The 16,490-nt window shown below is 40.5% G+C and overlaps 1 protein-coding gene across 7 annotated transcripts in view; it reads right to left on the bottom strand.

The window, feature by feature from the left end:
- Frmd3 (FERM domain containing 3) overlaps nt 1-16,490 on the bottom strand; it is a 280,263-nt gene that overhangs the window by 12,203 nt on the left and 251,570 nt on the right. Inside the window, exon 1 of one of the 7 annotated variants that reach the window (XM_070035527.1) lies at nt 7,776-8,030. The exons of the other annotated variants lie outside the window; for them this stretch is intronic. Within the exon in view, the coding sequence (XP_069891628.1) occupies nt 7,776-7,902 (127 nt within the window). The 5' untranslated portion in view covers nt 7,903-8,030. Of the gene's footprint in view, nt 1-7,775; nt 8,031-16,490 lie in introns of those variants that run through there. 7 annotated transcript variants of the gene reach the window in all.

Here is a 16,490-nt window from a genome sequence, read left to right as displayed (position 1 = left end):
GTCCCTACATTTGATTCACTTCTTTGTGGCGGTCTCATTTCTCCACTCCCCTCACTCTATACCTGTACCCTCTTCTGTGATGGCTCCAATATGCTTCAGCAGAATTGCATGAAGACTTCATGCAACTCTACAAGTTGTCAGTTTCCTTCAAAATACTGCCAGCCATTCCTTTAAAAAACTATTTTGGGGTCAGAGTTTGGGGGACTACACACTCTATTGTCCTTCTGGACATCACCATCAACTTATAGTAGAAGCTATTGAAACTACTTTAATTTGAATCCTGGCTTTATACTGTTCGCTTTGTCTCTGTATCCTCATCTGCAAAACTGTAGAAAGTCCAGTACATAACTATGTGCTGTTGTGTGCAGAGGAATGCATGAGTTAATACATGCAAAGTTCCTCAAACACTCAGTAATATTGCTGTGAACCAGTTAAATTGTTTGAGAGGTTCTAATAAAAAAATCAATTTTATTTTATTTAACTTGACACTTCTCAAATCTGTTTGCCCAGAGATCTTAGAACTTAGTTTGGGAAACACATAGTACTGCATCTCTGATGTATCTCAAGATTAAACCATGCAGTGAGCTCCAGGGACACCATACAACTGGACACAGTAACATTTATCTCAGTAAGTCCCAAACCAACACATCATCTCCCACTCAACTTGCTGCCTTTTCTCTCATTCACTTTATAGTTAGTGCCACCACTTTCTCCAGTCTCCCAAAACAGCAATCCAAGCATTGAATAAAACTTCCTGCCAGGCACTGGTGGCTCATGACTGTAGTCAATCCTAGTTACTATTCAGGAGGCTAAGATCTGAAAATCACAGTTGGAAGCCAGCCTGGGAAGCCACTCTGTGATACTCTTATTTCCAATTAACCACCAAAAAGCCAGAAGTGGAGCTGTGGCTCAAGTGGTAGAATGCTAGCCTTGAGCATAAAATCTCTGGGACAGTACCCAGGCCTTGAGTTCAAGCCACAGGAATGGCACAAAACCAAAACAAAACAAAACAAAAAAACGCACAAAAATTCCTTACAGCTCACATCTGTCTCCAACTCCTCTGAATGCTGTCATCCTATTCACTTCCTCTCTATTTCCTTACCACTTACCAACTGGTTGACAGCAAACAGCATCCCAGCTGTTTTCCTTGATTTCAGTCTGGCTTCCTGGGAACTGCTTCCAGAACAATCATTTTAAAAATGTTAATTTTCTGTGGTATATATATATATATGGCTTCCTGGGAACTGCTTCCAGAACAATCATTTTAAAAATGTTAATTTTCTGTGGTATATATATATATATATATATATATATATATATATATATATATATATACACACACAAAGAATGACACCACCCCAGTTGTTAGGAAATGGAAAGACTTGGAAGAAATTATATTAAGTGAAGTAAGCCAGACTCAAAGAAACACAGGTCCCATGGTTTCCCTTATCTGCAATAACTAGTATATGTCTAGGACAAGCAGAAAAGGTCAAAAGCTATGTACATATGACCATATAACCTCATGCTAAGCAAAATGAACCCCAAGATAGGGACAAAAGAGATTTTATCTTTCTTTTTGTTCTTTTTAATGTACTTATAATGTACTATGTGATTTTTTATGTTCTTCTCCCATGGTACATCCCCTGTTGTCACTGTATTTGATTCCAGTACCCTGCATCTTATATATACATTTTTTTCTAATTTGGGGAGGGGAAGGAAAATAACAAAATGCTGAAATAAGGATACAGGATGACCCATTGTAACAATGAGATGTACAAGGCACTATGTTGAAAATGAACTTTACAACTTTGCGGGGCCGAGGGAGGGAGGAGTTGGGGAGGTGGGGAGGAAAGGGATGGTAGAGGAAAAACAAAGGAGGGGGTAACAATGGTCAACAGGAAATGGACATATTACCTTGCTCATGTAACTGTAACCCCTCTGTACAGTATCTTTGCAATAAAAATATATATTTAAATTAAACATGTTAATTTGCTATTTCAATCTTTTTCTTAAAAGGGTTTTCCTGTCTTTTAGGCTAAATATTAAATTAAACTCATCAGCTTAACACAAAAGGCTTTCAATTATATATGTATACATACATGTAGAGTAGAGGGGCACTACGCTGTGACCTTTCTATGCCTCTTCCTTCAATATCTTTCACACCTAGAAGGCTTATGGTCATTTTAAGATGCCATGTCATGTCTCCTCTTTGGAAAGCTCTCTCCTGTCTCTCACTCCCAGTGTGATGCAGATGCTTATCTGGGGGTTCAATGGTTTACACATCATCATCTGTATTCTCTCAAATGGTTAGTCTAAGGTAGTCATAGTAATCCCATTCTCTTGGTAACATTTGGTTTAGAAATGGGCACACAAGCCAACCTTGAAAGTGAAATTGAAGGAGAGTAGAGCATGAGGAAGGGACATCTGAGAAAGGACTTTTGCTTCTAAGAGGAACATTTAGAATGTAGAGACTCTTTCCCTCTTGGTCCTGTTGTTAACACTGCAGCAACCCTGGCAGCCATGGCGAGGTTCTGATAACTGGTTACTGCTCTGAGGGAAGGCCTATTTAGAAAGGCTATGTAGAAAGATGAAATGAAAGTGACTCTTCCTGCCTCTGAACTTCTTGTTATCTTGGCTAATAAATCACCTTATTTAAACCAATGTCAATTAGGATCCCTTGTTACTTGCTATTCATGGTAAGTAATAGCAGTTGCCACCATGCAGCTGTCCTCCTACCTTGTAAATCTATCATTATAATCAGTCATTGTATCATGCAGCTTTTTTATTATCATTAAATCTTTATCTCCAAAAGGCAAGGAATAGAAATATCTACTATAGGAATGCAGAATCCACCAAGCAAGATAGCCACCATACGTAATAGCAAAATATTAGAAGACCCACAAAGACATTTAAATAAGTCAGAGGAATCAATGAGTTCAGTAAGTGTACAAAACTGTTTTCTTCACATCAAAGCAGGTAGTTCGTCACATGCCCAAAAAGACATTATAAAACTATGATAATGGAAAATTCTATTCAAAATAGCAAAATGCACAAAATAATATAGCCATATAATATCCAGGAATATTCATAATAGGAAATATGAAAAATTTTCACAAAGACAGTGGCAAAACATAATTGAGTAGCAAAAAAACTTCAAACAATGAAGAGACATGATGTTCCTGAATAGGAAGCCTCCATATTTTGCAAAATTGACTCTGACTAATTTCAAATTCAATTCCAATATAAATATCAACTCATTTAAAAGACAAATGGAGAGGGGCTGGGAAGGTGGCTCAGTGGTAGAGTGCTTGCCTTGCATGCATGAGGCCCTGGGTTCAATTCCTCAGCACCACATAAGCAGAAAAAGCTGGAAGTGGTGCTGTGGCCTGTGGCTCAAGTGGTAGACCGATAGCCTTGAGTTGAAGACTGAGGGACAGTGTCTAGGCCCAGAGCTCAGGCCCCACAACTGACAAAAAAGAAAGAAAAAAGAAAGAAAGAAAGAAAGAAAGAAAGAAAGAAAGAAAGAAAGAAAGAAAGAAAGAAAGAAAGAAAGAAAGAAAGAAAGAAAGAAAGGAAGGAAGGAAGGAAGGAAGGAAGGAAGGAAGGAAGGAAGGTAGGTAAATGGAGAAATGCCACATGAACAATGAAAAAAGCTGGCTGAGCAAGAAAGAGTCCATGTAGACATCATTTAGTGCTAAATAGAAAAGCCATAAAAACCCATGGCGGAATCTTAAGTTCATATGATTCAGTGAAAATAAAGGATCTGAAAAGGCTGCAGATGGTACAATACAGAGGCTGTAAAAAGATCAGTGGCTGCCAGGGATGGGAGAAGGGAGGGCTGAATAGGAATAGCAGAAAGAATAGTAATGGTGGATAGCTGACATTCTGTTCACATCACAGAGTGTAAGACACAGGGGATGTACATGTCTTCTGTGGATCCTGGGTAATCATGTGTCAATGAAATATCTGTCTGTCTGTCTGTTTATCTCTATCATTTCCAGCCACTGCTTACAGCCCTTTTTCCTCCCAAACCTCAGTTTCCCCCATCTGGTCAATGGGCACAAGAGCAGCGGCCTTAAAGTCCATGTGGATTGATGGATGGGGGGTAGCTGCTCAGTGGATACAGCTGACAGTCTTCAGAAGGGCAGAACATCATTCCAGGACAAGATCTTTGTTGCTAGTAAGGTTACCTGTGAATCCAGCCTGAATCCCACATTTTTTTCTGGACAAAGTTTTCTACATGCTATCCCTAAGAAATAAGAAGCTGTACGCATGGCTTCTTTTGAACCGGGGGAACCATTTCTAAAAGCCAATGGTTGTTTACTTCCCTCAGTGGCCAGTCGGGTGCCCACTGCACACATGTTATGGGGGTGGTTCCAAAATGAGCAGAAGCAAGCAGGCAGGTCAGCTGCCTCAATGCAACAGGGCTTGTGGGTCAGGGGCTTGGAAGTTCACTGGGAGACTGGACCCCCATCTTTTCACTAGGAGGAAACATAGTGGGGTACAGACTGCCCTTGGGGACCTCCCAGGGAAGTAAAATTTTTTTTTCTGTACCATTTGTCTTGCATATAAGATTTTATGATTTGGGGAGGGGAAGGAAAGCTCAGAAATGGTGGGACAAAGGATGAACTAATTCAGCTGTGATATTCACTAGACACTATGTTGGAAATGAAATAATATACAAGTTGTGTGGGAGGAGGTTCAGGAGGAGGAAAACTGGGAGAAAATGAGGAAAGAGGTGACACTGTTCAAAAACAAATGTGCTCATTACCTGACCAGGGTAACCGTAATCATTCTGAACATCACTTTTACAATAAATGTTAAAAAAAAAAAAAAGCACCGTGAGAGCTGGGTGCTGGTAGTGCATGCCTGAAGTCCTCACTATGTAGCAGGCTGAGCTCTGAGGATCACAGTTCAAAGCCAGCCTGGGCAGGAAAGTCCATGAGACTCTGATCTCCAATAACTACCAAAGAAGCTGGAAGTGGAGCTGCAGCTCAAATGGTAGAGTACTAGCCTTGAGCACAAAAGCTCAGGGACAGTGCTGAGGGCCTGAGTTCAAGCCCAGGACCCACAACTAAAAAACAAAACAAAAAACAAACAATATGAGGGGAAACCCATTTGAAATCAAAATTATAATTCAGAATTAAGTAATGGAACAGAAATGCTCAAATATGTAGTTTATACATATCTCTGAATATCATGGAAATTAGTTAATGAAAATAATTTTATGCAAACATTGCTAAATAGGGGTGGTATACATATATCCACACATCATGTCAAATACACATGAAAATTCCAAAGAAGTTAAAAAGTTAAACTGAAACAAATATAAGATACCACGTGAATTATTTTGGTAGGATAAAGTAATGGATTTTCAGTAATTTCATATAATGCAACCTAGAGGATTAATCATGAGAAAACATGTAGAAGTGTTTTTTATAATCTGGATACAAGGGCAACTTGTTAAAAAAAAAAACTAAAATTCAGAATTTGCAAAAATGATGACGGCTACACAGGTCAAAGTTCTGCACAGACAGAAAAAGTTAACATCAAAAGAAGTTCAAAGCTACCAAACATTAATTAGGAAGAAAAGGCAAAGGATGAATATTCAATTTTTTTAAAATTCCTACAGTCTGTAAATGAAGGACAAAAAGAAAGCCCCAACAGAAATGTGCAAAGTAAACGAACAGGCAAATTCCAAATGACAAATGTGCAAATGACAAATGATTATTTGTAAATAGTCATATAATGGCTGGTATCTGAGGATTGTGATTTGAAGCCAGCCCAAGGAAGAAAAGTCCAAGAGACGCTTAATTAGCTACCAAAAAGCCAGAAGAGGAGCTGTGGCTCAAGTGGTAGAGTGCCATGCCTGTTTCTAAATTCATTACTATGTGCTAGAGCCAAAATGTAAGCATTACCGATTTCCAACAATAATTTGGTTGATTAAATAAGTCAGTTATTTAATCTCCATATTGCATAATACAATTTAGCTTTTTTTCATGGTACTTGTTAGGATCCATCACAACCAGCCCAGGGGACCACGCAAAGGCAGGCAGGCATGGAGAAAGATTATTATAAGGTTTATTAGAGGGGCCATATCTCCCCTAGGAGAGGGAACAGTATGGTGTCTGCCCCCATCCAAGGTGGGTAGCTCTGGGGTAGTATGGAGGTAAGTGCACAGGTAGGTCTGGGGGGAAGGGACCGAGTGGCCAGTTATATGGTGGGAACTCTCTAGGGCAGGGAGGAACTCAGGTCTGGATAGAGTTGAGGACCAGAGGTGGGGATAATGCTAATGGTACTGATGTTTGAACTTGATCGTCAGGCACTGTACCAGTTGAACCACACTCCAGTCCTTCTGCTTTAGTTATTTTGGAGATAGGATCTTGCATTTATGCCTGGGCCAACTTGGATCATGGAGCACATCCCACTGGACTCAGCTTTAATTAGTTAAGATTGAGTGTCAGAAACTTCTCCTGGCTGGCCTTGAACTACTGTCCTCAGTTCTTCATCTCCCAAATAGCTAGGGTTGTAGGCACAAGTCATTGAATCCAATTTATTGGTATTTTCAAAAGATGCCTATATATAATGGAAAATTATAAAATAGTATGCCTATAATAAACCCAGTAGGCATCTATCTATCTATCTATCTATCTATCTATCTATCTATCTATCTATCTATCTATCTATCTATCTGTCTATCTGTCTGTCTATCTGTCTATCTGTCTGTCTGTCTGTCTGTCTGTCTGTCTGTCTGTCTGTCTGTCTGTCTGTCTGTCTATCTATTTATCCTGAGGAAGAAGAAAGCATTCTACGTATTTGTGCTTTAAAAAAAATCCTTTACAAGCCTATCATGGTGATGCACACCTTTAATCACCTTTAATTCCAGCACTTGGGAGGCAGGAGGATCACAAGTTTACAATCAGTCTGGGCTACATCACCAGATTCTGTCTCAAAAAATAAATATGTTTTACAACGGGAACATATCATGCATTACTTACATAATCATACAAGTATGATTAATTGAATCTCAACTCAGCAATCAGCTCAAAACCTGTTCATAAGATATGGTCAGTTCCAGATATTTCCCCAAATACATTTTGCTTGAATGTGTGTGTATACATATATACATATGCACGGATAGTCTCCATGGCTTCTTCACATCTAACCACTGCTTTTTCACATCTGTAGGACTGGACTTTAAATTCTGCTTTTAATTTCTCTTTCTCCCAAGGACCATAAAATAACATAAAACATGGTATTTACAATAAGAAAAAATTGGCAGAATGTTAGTTTTGAGCCCAACTCTTTAGCTGATATTTCTATTTTGGCAAAGCTCTGCTTTGAAGATAAGGGGGAGCTTTGCCTCATCCTGAACACTGACTACGATCCTAAACTTTTAAACGAGGAAAAGAGGGAGTTATGTTTGATCATCCAATCTGCCTTCCCATCATCTCTGATTACTGAGCAATCTGGAGGAACACATGCCACTCCCTTCTTCCCAGAAAGTGTTGATTAACGAGTATCATTTGTCTTTTTGACAACTTGATGCCATTTATTTGAACTACAGAATGAGGCCTCTTGTTTCCCTTTAGCACTTGCTCATTCACTCTCTCTCCTGCCCGTCTCTGCTTTAGGCCCTCCTCCTTCCCATCCTTATCAAAAACTTGGACACCACATCCCCCCCTTGGCTTCTTGGAGTTGCCAGTGGTGAGCAGGTAGCTGGAAGCACGCCCCTTCTCTAGGCTTGGGATGACAGCCCAGGGCATGGCACGTACCGGCATTTCGAGCTGTGACCCTGGAGCCGTGTCTCAGCAGACGGACAAACACGTTACTGCTACAGTGGTTCACCATATGCAACTGGAGGCTTCGTCGAGTCTGGATCTTGACCAAGCATTTTGCCATATTTACTATGCCGAGCTCCCTAGGTCTTCTCTGCCTGTCACGGCCCAAGGCAGCCACAACCAGCCATAGCAGCTCTGACCTTTCTTTAACTGTCCATTCTGTTTTAAAGGACTGAGGCAGGGCACGCCGAGAGTGAATCAAATGTCAGGTTTCTCACACAGCCAACAGAAATAACTCATGAGATGGGAATGCAGCTGGGAGGAGGGAGGGGGATGCTATTTTTAGACTCTCCACTGGCTTCTCTAACAAACAATGAAATCTTATGCATCACCCTTGCCCAGCCTTTCCAAACCCACACAGATCAGAGAACTCAGTCCTAAGACTCAAATGCCCCCATGATAAGACAACAATGGGGTAACTCCACAAAGAAGGTATAACCCACAAGAAAAAATATTTATTAAACCTTCAATATACTCTAGAGATGCCCAATAAAAATACAAAACATAATGCCAGCCATAATTTAAAAAAGAGAAATAACAACCTGGCACTAGTGGGTCACGCCTATAATTGTAGCTACTAAGGAGATTTGAGGATCACATAGTGAAGTCAGCCCAGGCAGGCAAGTCCATGAAACTCTTATCTCCAGTACCAAAAAGCTGAAAGTGAACCTGTGGCTCAGGTGGCAAAATAGCTTAGGGACAGCGCCTATGTTTTGAGTTCAAGCCCCAGAACCAGCACCAAAAACAGAAAGAAAAGGCATTTTTAAAGAAAACTATAATGCAATTCATTTTAATAACCTATTTTATCCAGAACTAAGGTATCCAAAGTAATATCAGTTCAACATGTAACTATAGGAGACAGAGTGTATTAGACTAGGGTGTATTAGGCCAGTCCAGCTGGGGGTGGTCAGCAGCCACATCCAGTGGCCACAGGGGACAGTACAGCTCTCACTTGCTCCATCTCCATCCACACAGCAATGCTAACATTTCTTTCATCTTACAGAGGAGAATATGTTAGAATACAATAGATAAAGCTTAGGTCCATAAAAATAGGACCAAATCCATAAAAGTAGTGAGTGGCAAAGCCATTATTTGAAACTCAGAATTCAAATAAGATCCATCGACCCTGGGGGAAAAAATGGTCATCAGAAGGACAACTATGAGTGCTCCTCACTCAAAAAACAGGGGCCAGACATCACACTTTAATGCTGAACTCTTTGAAAGCCCTGCACTGGAACGCCTGAGTGTAGGTGTGCTCAAGGCCTTGTGTGAACTCTCAGGAAGCAAACTGTCTTCATTTCTCAGGACAAGTGATAAGTTTAAAAAATTCAGCTCATTAATGGCTATGCCTCACACACTGTCCTTCAGTTACATTTCTATGTCATTATATTGTTTTTCTCACCCTGATTTTTAGGAGAAAGAAAACTCTCTCACATTAATTGCGCTTTTCTACTTTAAATAGTGATTGCTGCCGAAAGATGATCTTCTAATAAAATGTTATATTTTCTTGTCTAATGAAACAAATGTTTACATTCAGAGCTGTCAACTGAGATTCTGCATTGTTATACTTCACAGTGGAAATATAAATTGATTTAGCATTTCTGGACTGAAGCTTACCAACACAGATGGAGTTTTACAGGTAGGGCCACTTTAACCCAGGAATTACATTTTGAGAAATTTTCTCTGGAAGAATAATCAGAAATTCTCAGCTTCAACAGGAAAGTGGTGAAATACATGTGGTGGTAAAATCCTGTATAGTTATTAAAACTCCTGCTTAGAGGAATTTAATGATATGAGAAAATGATTGCAATATACTACTAAATACGAAATGCATGTTTATATGAACAATGTGACCTCAGACATGTAAAAATGCCTAAAGAAAAAAAATAAAATAAGGCCAATTATTAAATCCTGGAAGTAGTGAAGGGCATGGTAAGCTGGGCCCAGTGACTTGCATGGGGAAGGTCACATTTGGAGTCCCTAGGTGTCTCCTACTCCTTCTCAGAGGTTATCAATCCCAGCTCCTACTCCCAAGAGGAAGTCTGTTTCCCAACTGGAGCTTAAAACAACCTTTCAGAGCTGAAACTGTCAACTTAAAAATTCACTAAAACTTCAACCCTTTTCAGTTCTCCTCATGAAGTAATTCTGAGGAGCATTCCCACATATAAAACAGTCATACTGACACAGAGGTGTGGCCCTGGGATGGTACCCATGAGTCTTATCTCACTTGTCGCTGCTAATAGTGGTTCTTAAGCACTGTTGAATATCTTTAGTTCTGACAAACAAATTTGAAAGTCAGGGCTCTCCATGAATAGCTCCTTTGTCTATGGCTAATAAGGCTGCGGACCTGAACTCAAACATGAGATAATTTTCCTTTGGCCTGTTTAAACATTATATAAATGAGTCAGATAAATTAAACAAAGTTTGGCCCAAAGCTACTTCTTCTTTTTTGGGGGGGGAGGGGGAGTCGGTTGTGGGGCTTGAACTCTGGGCCTGGGCCCTATCCCTCAGCTCTTCAGCTCAAGGCAAGTGCTCTACCACTTGAGCCACAGCGCCACTTCCAGTTTTCTAGTGGTTTATTGGAGATAAGAGTCTCACGGATTTTCCTGCCCAGGCTGGCATTGAACCATGATCTTCAGATCTCAGCCTCCTGAATAGCTAGGATTACAGGCATAAGCCACCAGTGTCCGCCTCCAAAGGTACTTCTATAAACTGATTCTTGATAGTCACAGGTACATAGTTCCAAGGATACCATCACTGAAGAAACACCACACACCCAGTATCATACTATAACTACATGCTTGACTGACGTGTGTGTGTGTGTGTGTGTGTGTGTGTGTGTGTGTGTGTGTGTGTGTCCTAAGGCTTCAACTCAGGTTCTAGGCACTGTCCATGAGCTTTTGTGCTCAAAACTAGTGTTCTACCACTTGAGCCATACCTCCACCACTTTTGGCTTCGATAAGAGTCTCAAGGGTTTTCCTGACTGGACCGGTTTCTCACTGCAATCCTCAGATCTCAGCCTCCTGAGGAGATAAAATTACAGGGGTGAGCCACTTGGTACCCAGATTCTGGATTTATTTTTCCCATAACAACACTAGCTTCCTCTGAAGACATGCTTGATGCCTTTCAACAAATCTCAAATTTTCACCTTATCACTTAAATTAAGCACACTTTTACTTTGCTTTGGGGGAGTTATATTTTCACAAATTTATGTGCAGGGAAACTCAGCAGATCCCACAATGATTTAAATTCAATGACAATAATGGGTTGACTGAGAACTTCTCCACATCCATTAAGTATACAATGAATGAGTAGAAATTTAAATACTTTTTGAAGTCTCTTTTGATTTTTAAAAAATTATTTTTTCCTTTGCATATTAAAAACCATATGTAATAAATCCATGAGTAAGATGGGCTTATTGTATATGTTTTAGATTGAGTTTAAAGGAGTTAACCATATGAAACATAACAATGTGTAAACAGACTGTAACCAACTCTGGTAATGGCCAAGTCTTAGCCAATCACAAGGGCCAACTGTTCAGACCATGTTCAAGTTAGACAGGAGCTGTAAACAATCAAGCCATTTCTAACTTTATATTTTCTGGTGGTCTCTTTCTTCCTTTCTCTCCTTCCTCTCCTCTCCCCTCTTTCCCTCTTTCCCTCCCTTCTTCTCTCCCTTCCTTCCTTCTTTTCTGGAATCCCGTGGTGCTGAGGATTAAACCCAGTATCTCAAGCAAACTAGGCAAGTCCTCTACCATTGAGCCCTTAACATCATGGAAAACCAACATGTGGTGCTATAGCTCACCTGAGCTAAGCACATCTTCCAAAACCAAAACAGAAAGTAAAGAGAATAAATAGTACATTTTATTCTCATTCTTTCCAGGAGGACAATAATTCCTTTTTAATCCTCAAGCATAAGCCCTCACCATACTTTCAAAGGTCTTTCCTTACTTTAATTATTTTTACATTATTTTACATTATTGGTTACTTTTATTTTTTGTCGGTCGTGGGGCTTGAACTCTGCGCCTGGGCACTGTCCCTCAGTTCTTCAGCTCAAGGCGAGTGCTCTACTGCTTGAGCTACAGTGCCACTTCCAGTTTTTAGTGGTTTATTGGAGATAAGAGTCTCATGGACTTTCCTGCCCAGGCTGGCTTTGAACCATGGTCCTCAGATCTCAGCGTCCTGAGTAGCTAGGATTACAGGTGTGAGCCACTGGCACCCGGGTCATTTTGTTACTTTTAACTACATCCAGTTATAATAGATACCATTGCCTACACTTTTCATTTTTCCCTCTCTTGAAATCTGTTTATTCTGATTTGTTCTAATTCTAAGTTTTAGAGTTCTCAAGCAAACACCTTTACTCTTGAAATTTGTTCTTATTCTAATTCGTTCTAATTCTAATTTTCAGAGCTCTTAAGCAAACACCTTTACTCTCTTTTGTGGATTATCTGCTTTGGGTTAGAGAAAGAATGAATCAGGGCATTCTGTATGGTCCTGGCCACTTCTCTCTGCCTGTCTAATCCTGCCCAAATATGTGGCTTCCTTCTTAAAGGGAGAAAGTGATGTGCACCAATCCACAGGTCTGAACACCACTGCACTGTGTTGCTTTTCCTTGGTCCATAGTGCTCCAGAGAACAACATTCAGATGCCCCTAAACACTTCTCCTGTTCCTATTTATTTGTGGGGGTTTTTTTTGGTGGGGGAGACTTGGAATTCATGTCAGGACAATGGCAAGCGACCAGAGAAAGCAGAGGATGTGTGAAGAGGAAAATTATTTTTTCAAAATGAGAGGCCAGAAACACTGCTAAAACAGACAGAATACGAAAGGAGGACTACAGTTCAGAAATAAAAGCTGCTACTGAAACAAACTCTGACATAGATCTGGGTAAGTCATTCATCTGGCTCCACTTGGTAGGCAAATGGAAATTATTGGACAATTTAGAGCCCTAGCGCCTCAGTTGTAAAACTGGAGTCAAGACCTCCTCTACAGGTTTGAATGACAAGGAAATGAGACAGGAATTTCAAACCTGCTATAATGCAGGTTCTTGAAAAACCAGAACTCATCAAATGGTTGTGGAAAATATGGCTTAAATCACAGGCTCAGGTGGTATCCTTGGATTTTAAGCCAGACTGTTTCACTTTTTATCTCAGATTCAGTCTCCATGGCTATGAGTTTTCTAAAGGCATTGTACCTCCATAGATCATTGTTAAGAAGAATCAAGTTGGGGCTGGGAAGGTGGCTCAGTGGTAGAGCGCTTGCCTTGCATGCGTGAGGCCCTGGGTTTGATTCCTCAGCACCACATAAGCAAAAAGAAAAAAGCCGGAAGTGGTGCTGTGGCTCAAGTGGTAGAGTGCTAGCCTTGAGCTGAAGAGCTGAGGGACAGCGCCCAGGCCCAGAGTTCAGGCTCCACAACTGGACCCCCCCCCAAAAAAAAGAAGAATCAAGTTAATAGCTAAGACATGCTCAGATCAGTGCCTCACAGAGAATTATTCAATGAATGTTAGTCAATTTTTCAACACATGCTCAATCCTTTGTCTCTTTTAACTGTTCAAGAGGAGGATAGTGCAGATTTTAAAGCTCAGATTCTCTGCCTGTCCACTATCTGTCTCTTTATCACATCATTACTAGTTACTTCTTCCTAGATAATACAGTATTGGCAGCTGTTAAGAGTTCACCTGGTCAGGCTGCCACCTTGGGAAAATTATATCAGCTCGCAGAACTGCAGTTTTCTCTCTGCAAAATGGAGATGATAGTGATGTTTAATAACTGGATGCCTGATATGTTGTATCACCTAATAAGTGCTAACTGCAATTGTATCAGTATTATGTACTTATTAGACGTCTGGGCACCTAACATGTTTCATAGGGGTTGAAAACTTCTCAGTTGAACTTCGAAGAGACAAAATGCTCAAGGAAGTAAGGGCTCTTTCAAGTAGCAAAACATTCATTTTGTATTCCCTTTTAAGCTGGCTGTTATTTTCAGTTTTTTGCTGGAAAGAAAAGAAAAGAAAAGAAGACAACTGTAGGCTTCTTTTGAAAATCATAGTGCCATACGCTGCCTCTTTGATTTACCACATTTATAAAGAAGATAGCCAAACTCTTGCTTTCAAACACAGATGAGTAATCCAAAAGGACCTATTGAATATCAAAATCTGGGGTGGGGGGAAGAGAATTGTAACAGACCAGTTCTGTGGAGGAAGCTTTAATGTCATCTCACCTAGTTTTGCAGAAGAGGAAATTAAATGGAAGTGGTGTTAGTGGCCAGAATTTGTCAGAGAACTGTAAATGTTTAGCACTTGAATAATGAATAAGTGAGTGAGTGAATGAATGAATGAATGAATCCTGGCACACACTGTCCAGTACTCTTCCCAGCACCTCAGAACCCCCACTCATGCTGTGGCCCGTGTCCACTCAAGTGGCTTCTCTTCTCCATATAACTGGCCACCATACAATGCTTAAATCACAGTGACACAGCACCCATCAACATCTTGGCAAAGGCCAAGACTGTTTGGGTGACTAATGCTGCTTCACCAAGTGCTAGACCAGAAGCATGTAAAATGACGCATCACTGCGGTAACCAGAGCAGATAGATCTCACATCTATTTTAGGTACCTGGAACTTTGACATGAACAGGCATTTCAAAGTTGCAGAAACACATCCTTTCTTTTCTTCTTTGCAAACTCATCTCTAAGATGAGATCTCTAAGATCTCTACCACTAAGCTACATTCCAGCACATTGTTTGTTGTTGTTTTTAAAATAACTTTTTATTTTTTGTGTGTATGTGGTGCCAAGGAATCAAACCCAGGGCCTCAAGCATGCTAGGCAAGTACTCTACCACTAAGCCACATTCCTTGCCCCACACTGTTTCTTTTTATTATTTGATTTATGTGCAAAAGAAATGCAATTCTAGCCGGGGGCTGGTGGCTCACACCTGTAATCCTAGCTACTCAGGAGGCTGAGATCTGAGGATCGAGGTTCAAAGCCAGCCCGGGCAGGAAAGTCCATGAGACTCTTATATCAAATAAACCACTAGAAAACTGGAAATGGTACTATGGCTCAAGTGGTAGAGAGCTCGCCTTGAGCTGAAGAACTGAGGGACAGCTCCCAAACCCAGAGTTTAAGCCCCAGGACTAGAAAAGAAAAAAGAAAAAAAGAACTAGCCCCAGAAGAAGCCCTTCTTTATTTAATGAATTCAACTTCAAAATCAGAACATGAATCTCTGGCAGTGAGCGGTCCTATGGGGAATCTATTTCCTGTGGCCTGGCTCTGCTGAGTTCTATTTGCTACAGCACACTTGGTACCCAGCCTTTCACCAGCCATTCCATTGTTATCGGTGTCCCCAAGGAGTCCCAGGTCCTCTTGTGCTCTGGTAGAAGACCAAAGGCTTGTATGCAGCCCTAAACATGTGGCAGCATTTCTCATGGAATCCCAGAGCTCCCTCATATTTACATACAGTATGCTGTCTTTGATTGTGTGGGGGGGAGGTAGTGGGATGCTGGGACTGAATCTTTGGCCACCAAGCATAGGCTAGGCAAGTTCTCTACCTCTAAGCTACATCACAGCCACATTGTTTGTTTGTTTGTTTTTTTATCATTTTTTGTGTGCAAAAGAAATGTAATTCTTAGTTATTATGTTTTTAAAAGACGGAATTAAGTGGTTTTACATTTGTTTCATGTCATATAAGATACCTGGGCCAGGAATTGGCGAACCTGGACACAATTCCAGCACCAATACTTACCCAAGTATGAGATTTAGGCCAAGCATCTCACCACTCAGACATACATTCAGGAAGATCCTGAGAGAAGGTGCTAGATCAAGGCCTTTTCTGTCAAGGCCCAGATTGTAAATCAAGACACAAAAATCAAGGATATTCTCTAGGTGCTTACATAATCATTTAAAACTTGACTGCTTCCTCCAAGGCCAGGAATAGCTGGACTGGATTGGCAATGAGCTGTCACTTTGCTGACTACTTCCTGTACGTCTATCTTCAATGTTCCATATAATCTATGAAAAATAATCCTGTCCCCAACTTCCTACTCTTATTGTAAGACTTCAAGCTATCATCTTAATTTTTTTTTCACTTTGGCCTTCAGCTAAATGGTCACAGTGTAAGATCTGGAAAGTATATGAATTTACTTAAGCTCAATTTTCTTGTTTTGTAGAATGGGAAAATGAAGACTAGAAAGGTGGTAGATCTTTACTCTGGTCATTTAGCCTCTTGAGGGAGGAGCCAAGACCTAAGTTTGAGTTTCATCTTTTGTCCCAAGCATTAATATAACCACCCCAACCAGTACTATGTGTATATAGAGAACCATAGTAATTAATAAAGCCAACTACTGCTGAATTAGTCAGATATAGAACTGAAATGAAGCACTGTTGATATCTGAAAATATTTATTTTGAAGAATAAATACTATATGCCATAAAATGAACTATTTGTGTAAAATTAGCTAACTACAGAGCTGACAGCACCACACTGTGGCTGTCTTTAGATGTAAACGAAGGCCATGCATGGTGGCTCATGCTTGTTATGCCATCTGAACTCTACTTAGGAGGCAGAGATCAGAAGGAGCACAGTGCGAGGCTAGTCTGAGTCAGTGAGACTCCATTTCAAATAACACTGGTGTGGTGGCTGCACTGTTATTTCTGA

This window comes from Dipodomys merriami, unplaced genomic scaffold (genome assembly GCF_024711535.1).
Source record: "Dipodomys merriami isolate MVZ:Mamm:240054 unplaced genomic scaffold, mDipMer1.0.p SCAF_26, whole genome shotgun sequence".
NCBI lineage: Eukaryota > Metazoa > Chordata > Mammalia > Rodentia > Heteromyidae > Dipodomys > Dipodomys merriami.
Note: the sequence above shows the minus strand (reverse complement) of the source record. Positions and strands in the feature narration are given on the sequence as shown.